Source organism: Aspergillus karnatakaensis (assembly GCF_047715665.1).
Source record: "Aspergillus karnatakaensis strain CBS 102800 unplaced genomic scaffold BJY04scaffold_78, whole genome shotgun sequence".
NCBI lineage: Eukaryota > Fungi > Ascomycota > Eurotiomycetes > Eurotiales > Aspergillaceae > Aspergillus > Aspergillus karnatakaensis.
The window spans coordinates 140,321-146,320 of record NW_027395790.1 but is presented as its reverse complement, the minus strand read 5'-3'; the positions used below and the strand labels follow the sequence as shown (position 1 = coordinate 146,320).

General features: G+C 51.9%; 3 protein-coding genes across 3 annotated transcripts; 2 read left to right on the top strand and 1 right to left on the bottom strand.

Moving 5' to 3' along the window:
- Positions 1-30: 30 nt before the first annotated feature.
- On the top strand, positions 31-1,761 carry BJY04DRAFT_223834 (uncharacterized protein; the record flags this gene model as incomplete). Its single annotated transcript, XM_073717805.1, has 6 exons — positions 31-215; positions 271-369; positions 418-610; positions 659-804; positions 868-1,594; positions 1,654-1,761. Coding segments are annotated over 6 exons (1,458 nt in total), but the record flags the coding sequence as incomplete, so codon positions are not given.
- A 346-nt stretch (positions 1,762-2,107) lies between these two features.
- BJY04DRAFT_223833 (aromatic alcohol reductase) lies at positions 2,108-3,143 on the bottom strand (the record flags this gene model as incomplete). The annotated part of the gene is made up of 3 exons (XM_073717804.1): positions 2,108-2,573; positions 2,639-3,057; positions 3,105-3,143. The coding sequence occupies 3 exons, from the start codon at positions 3,141-3,143 to the stop codon at positions 2,108-2,110; spliced, it is 924 nt and encodes a 307-aa protein (XP_073565532.1).
- A 1,351-nt stretch (positions 3,144-4,494) lies between these two features.
- BJY04DRAFT_232323 (aldo/keto reductase family protein) lies at positions 4,495-5,540 on the top strand (the record flags this gene model as incomplete). Its single annotated transcript, XM_073719733.1, has 2 exons — positions 4,495-4,546; positions 4,600-5,540. 2 exons carry the CDS (start codon positions 4,495-4,497, stop codon positions 5,538-5,540), a joined length of 993 nt encoding a protein of 330 aa, XP_073565531.1.
- Between the last annotated feature and the right edge of the window lie 460 nt (positions 5,541-6,000).

Below are 6,000 nucleotides of genomic sequence, written 5' to 3'. Positions count from 1 at the left end.
GGGGCTGGGGGAGGGGGTGGAGGGGGAGGAGCTGGTGGCCCTGGGTGTGAAGACGGGGGCAACAATGGTGGTGACGAGGACGATGGCGACGGTGGGGACGATGGTGGGGACGACGATGACGGTGACAACGAGGACAAGCACGAAATCTGCCGGCTGAACGGAATGAGCATTGAGAACTGGGAGAAATGGAAGATTGATCAAGCCCTAACCACTCTGTATGTCCCACGCCCATTGGTCATGGTTTCTCAAACACCACTAACTCTCCTATAGGGCTACCAGTGTCGAACCCATCGATCCCAACATCCACGAAGAGCTGCTTCGCCTCTATGATCAAGATGAAGTGGATATTGCTGCTTTTGGATGCGATCCGTGAGTTGTTGTCCGCCGTCCTCCATAGAGAGACTAACTTTGCTGCAGCCCACGCCAATGTGATCTGAAAGGCGAAATCCCCGAGTTCTGCGCCAGTAACCCCGAGTTAACCTTTATCTTCTGGGCTATTCAGAACTTCAACAACTTCTGCCTCGACCTTGCCCAGGCCGTTGTCAACTCGGGCACTGTGGCCGACGCGAAGGCCGCGCTCCTTGTGAACACCTTTGGCCCGGAATTTGAGGTATGCAGTCATGGCAGGCGTGAACAACACCAGTACTGACCGTTTCAGAACTCCGCCATGAGCGCCGGCTTCAGTCTAGCAAACGGCCTCCTGACTGTTCTCAGCGGCTTCTCGCGCATGTCATGGGCAGCTGTTCCGGCTGGTTTTGCAGGCATTGGAGGCGCCATTATAGGCTTTGCGTCCACGTCAATCAGGTAGGCTGACAGAACACTCCGCTGTGCTGTCCCCTTTTCTACATACTAACTCCGTTAACCCAGCGAGCCCGCCTTCGACCTATTCGGCGAAGTGACCGCAAACATAGCCGACGAGATCCAAAAGGTCGCAAACGCACTACAGGAATTCCCCGTGGAAATTCTAGAAAAAACACCAGACGACAGACTCCCCTACAAGTTCCTCTCCGACGGCATTGTCCAGATGTTCCAAGACGGCGGCTTCGCCGAGCCCATCGACGTCCCCGTCGTGCCCGACACCACCGTCGCCTCACTCACCAGCAGCATCATCAACGACCTCTGGCTGCAGCAGAAGATCTTCGTCGCGAAAACCACAAAGGACCAATCCGGCATTGACAGCTGTGACTCGCCCGCCCCGAAGGAGTGGACCCGCAACGCCTGGTGCGACGGCGACGACATTTACATGGTCCTTCTCTGGGATCAGAGCTATGTGCCTGGCGACCCGGGGTCTTCCCCTTCCCAGATGCTCGCGGTTCCAGGCATTGGGGATCTAGAGGATTTCAATTTGAACAAGGAGAAAGTAATCCGGTCCGCGTATGATTGGCAGCGAAGCCAGGGCGCCTTCCACGTCGCACGCACGATGAGCCGATCGATCAGCTATCTTCAGGATGTGTGGGAGGACGAAATCGAGGACTACAAGCTGCTGAACTTTAACCTCCCGGTATGCAATCTGGAGAATGTCGGGAAGGACTGGCCGAGTACCAGCGATCCGCCGTATGGGATTCAGTGTACGGTTGGGCATTCTGTCAAATGGGTAAGTTTCATCTCTGTTCCTTGTATAGTTTATTTTGGCATTGTGCTGATTGGTCCTAGTGCATGATCGCATACTTTGCGATGTGGCACTGCGATGACATGTACTTTGGAGAAACAGAGAGTGCATGGCCGTGGAAGAATGGGCAGGGGTGGGATCAAATTGACTGATTGAGTTTCTACGCAGTCGACAGAGCATCAAGTGTTTGGCTGCCTTGATATACTTGGTTTCATGATCCTGGAAACATGGCCATCTCAGATACATGATGTTGAATAGACCTGGTGGAATAGATGTTGTTTCTTCAACCGGTCCATTCTAACAACCCGTATAACAGATCAAAAGCCCGAATTACCTGCCTCTAACCTCCGGTCATTCACACTCACAAAGCACTATAAGACGTTCGTCATTGGACAGACATTATACTATCAGGATTGCAGTTAAATACAACATTTCTATAGAAATAAAGCTGAAATATCAAAGCGTCACTAACATACTCAACCCAGAGCGTAATCCCATCTAAAATCCGGGATGTCCAACCTCGCCCAGCGCCCCCTTAACAACGCCCTCCAAGTCATTAACCGGCAAGCCAAGGTCCTTATTCCAGATCTTCTTCTCAGGCTCAAAGTGTCCACTGAAGGTCCCCTTCGTGAACCCAATGTTAATCAGCCCGTATCCAGCGAAGTGATCACCGGCATCCCAGGCCTTCTTCAGCGCGGGTATGACCTCGGCAGTGTTGATGGACTCGCGCTTCCACTTCTCGCCGGTGAGGCGCTCGATCGTCTGAACGAGTTCCTCCTGGCTAGTGGCAAAGTCGCTCAAGAAGACAATCTGGTTCGCTGAGGGGGCGGGGTTGATTAGGATACGGTTGAGGGCGAGAGCGGTGCTGGAGAGGGTCGTTGTGGAGAAGGGGCCTTTGCCATCGTCTGTGAGTGTAATTGTGCGGGCGGCGTAGTTGAGGCCGAGGAAGTTGTTGCGGAGGGACCTGATGTTTTGTCAGTCTTGTCTTATCGTATAGAATGGCAGCTGTATGAGAATAGGGCTGCATACCATCCAACCCACATGCCGCAGGCAATCGCGGTCCAAGTCAAACCGCTTCCTTCCTTGCTCCTCAGATAATCCTGAACGGTGCCCTTGTCCTTGAAGACGGGGGACAGCTCACGGGCCGCGGGGGTGTTGTTGTCGAGACCGTATTCCGAAGGGATGTAACGCTTCACGCCGGCTTCAATGGCAGCGTCGATGAACTTTAGCTGTTCGGCGACGGAGAAGCTGGTGATGGCGTTGGCGACGGCGTCCTGGCCCTTGAAGGCCTTGACGAGGTCCTCGTGCGGGTAGGAGTCGCTGATTTTGATTACCTTTGCGGTAGATGGGATCTTGGCCTTCGAGGATTCACGGGCTAGAACGGTGACGTTGAAGGTGGGCTCTGAAAGGAGGGTTTGGAGGAGGACGCTGCCGAGCGAGCCGCCGCCCTGGTGAGGGTTAGTGGTGTATTCATTAAGGAGAGGAGAGTGCGTACGCCGACGAGGATGATGTTCTTGTAGCCGGTTGAGGACATTGTGTTGGGTGTTTTAATCAGATGATCTGCTGTAGATGGTTTATGTAGACGGTCTATGTTGCTGGGGGTTGTAGTGCTCGATTTGTTGGATTGATGGGTACTATGAGAACAGCATTCATGGCTATACTTATATAGATCGCTGAGGCTCTAGGGAAAGCTTACCAATGCATGTTTAATGTTAGCAGACTAATCACTATTACAATGGATGCACAGTTGTGGAGAGAGCATAACTCGGCATCACTAATCAGTTTAATATGCACCTTCCGCTTTAGGCCTCGGCATACCGACCGATCACTAATCATTGCATTTGCTCCATTTCTAAGGTATGCTTTCTTAACAAACCGTCTAGGTGCACTTCTCTTCTCCAGCTTTCGAAACTTTTCCGCTATTTTCTATGCTAATGTCGTTTGTCATCGGCCTGGATAGACTGCATCTTAGTTGCCCGAGCGCTTAGCTTGATCCTCACGCACTACATCATCGGGAAGCCGTACGACAGTATACAGTGCCGTTTGAGATGAGAAAGCATTTGATAGCAAATGTTTTCCGCCAGCATTTCAGACAAGTCATCCCCTGGTCTAAAATCAGAGAGAGATCAGGGCATGCCAAGACCTAACTAGACAGGCCAGATGTATGATTTCAAGCACAAGCTGCCCTGTCGATCTAGAAGCTATGGCCCGAGAGAACTTATCGCCCTACGACGGTTATACCGACACATTGGCCTGTAATGCTTCGACTAGTAAGTTCTAAAGGAACACGAGACTGGGTAGACAACCAGATCATCGGAGTTAGGACGCGGTAATAACGTGCGAGTAGGTCTTCTCCGAAGCAGACCAGTGCAATCGGTTACTCTGTAGAGCATTGAATGAGACAATCTGTTAAATAATTCTCCGCAAATAGACAGCGGGTTGTAGCCAATCGAATACTCCGTTCATCAAGGACTGATCATCGTGAGGGAGATGTGAGATCTCGTGGCACCGACCTAGACTCTCTATGGACTGACGAGCTATACCTGATCGGGTAACCAGCTGGTCGCGAGGGCTCCAGCGCGAGTATGGAGATATCAATCCCATTCGGAACTCCGAGTATAGACGGCCGGCTGCAGCCAGTGATGCAACTCATACCATTCGGAAACAATCCTAAGGGTGGATGCTAGATGTAAGATCTTGTTGCACTATAACCCTGTGGACCAAGGGGCTAAGCCTAATCAGGTAATCAGCTGGTCGAGTATGGAGATATCGGGGTTTACATGCCTTCACCTCGCAGAGTCCAAGTATAAAAGACATTTTGAAGCTCTATGAGAGCGTAGAAGACACGCACAATAGCCGACCACTCCCATCCCACCATCCTCACAATGCCTACTCTCGCCGGACAGCAAATCACCCAGAATGGGCTCGGCCTCATGCGTACGTTGTCCCCCAATCACCAAGAAAGTCTAACACATACTTACACTCTCCAGGCCTCACCTGGACTACCCCAGCAGTTCCAGACGCCCAAGCCTTCAACGTTCTCAAAGCCGCCCTGGCCGCGGGCGCCAATGTCTGGAACGCCGGCGACTTCTACGGCCCACCGGAAAACAACTCCCTGCATCTGATGAACCGGTATTTCACCGCATATCCCGAAGACGTAGAGAAGGTCGTCCTGTGCATAAAGAGCGGGCTCGCGAATAGAGCCCCGTTTACCATGGACTGTTCGGCCGCCGGCCTGAGGGGTTTCGTTGACAACGCCCTAACCGTGCTTGATGGGAAGAAGAAGATTGATGTTTTCGGTCTTGCTCGTGTTGATCCTGCAGTCACTATTGAGGAGAGCGTCAAGGCTTTGTCTGAGCTTAGAGATGAAGGAAAAATTGGTGGGATTCAGCTGACGGAGGTGAAAGCCGAGACCATTAGGCGCGCTGCAAGGGTAGCTAAGATCGACATGGTTGAGGCGGAGGTGAGCCTTTGGTCGAGGGATGTGTTCTTTAACGGTGTCGCGGAGACGTGTGCGGAGCTGGGTATTGTGCTTGTTGCGCATACGCCTTTGGGAGCGGGGATGTTGACGGGGGCTATCAAGAGTGCTGAGGATCTGGTAGGCAACCCGACGTCGCATATGCCGCGCTTCCAGGAGGAGAACTTGGAGAAGAATGTGCAGCTTGCGCGGGCGTTGGGGGGGTTTGCGAGCAAGAAGGGGTGCACTGCGCCTCAGCTTGCGTTGTCGTGGGTGAAGAGGCAGAGTGGGAAGGCTGGGATGCCGTTGATAGTGGTTATTCCTGGAGCACGATCGGAAGAGAGGGTTATGGAGAATATGGCTGCTGTAGACCTTTCGGATGAGGACTTGAAGGAGATTGACCTTATCTTGGAGCGTTTTCCGGTCTCTGGAGCAAGGTTTCCTCCTGCTGCGGCTCGGTTTAACGAGTACTAGGGCTAGGTTGTAACCTGGAGAGACTCTGATTGTTTATGCTGGTATTTCCAAGTTTTCAATCATATTTGACACCATCTCTACAGGTCTTTCAAGCGTCGTGAAGATCGAACGTCCTTGGATATCATTTGTTCAAATGTTGGGTTGTGACCGCCGAGGCAGTCTTGGACTGTCGAGATATATAGTGGCTGGAAGGATGGCGTGGGACAACAAGGACAAAGATCTCTTATTCCGCATCGCTAGATATGATCCGTAAAGCTTTAATTATCCATAAGACGCAAACTACCTATACAAATGACCATTTCGCCCAAAGTTCTCTGAACACCATCAGACAGAAGCTATGCACGGCATAGATGAGTCATCATAACATAATGGGAGATATCTCGCAGGTTCGGGCCCACACGGAAACCTCCGTTCTCCCACTCTCGATTCTTTGAGTTATTCCAACAATTGAACAAATTTA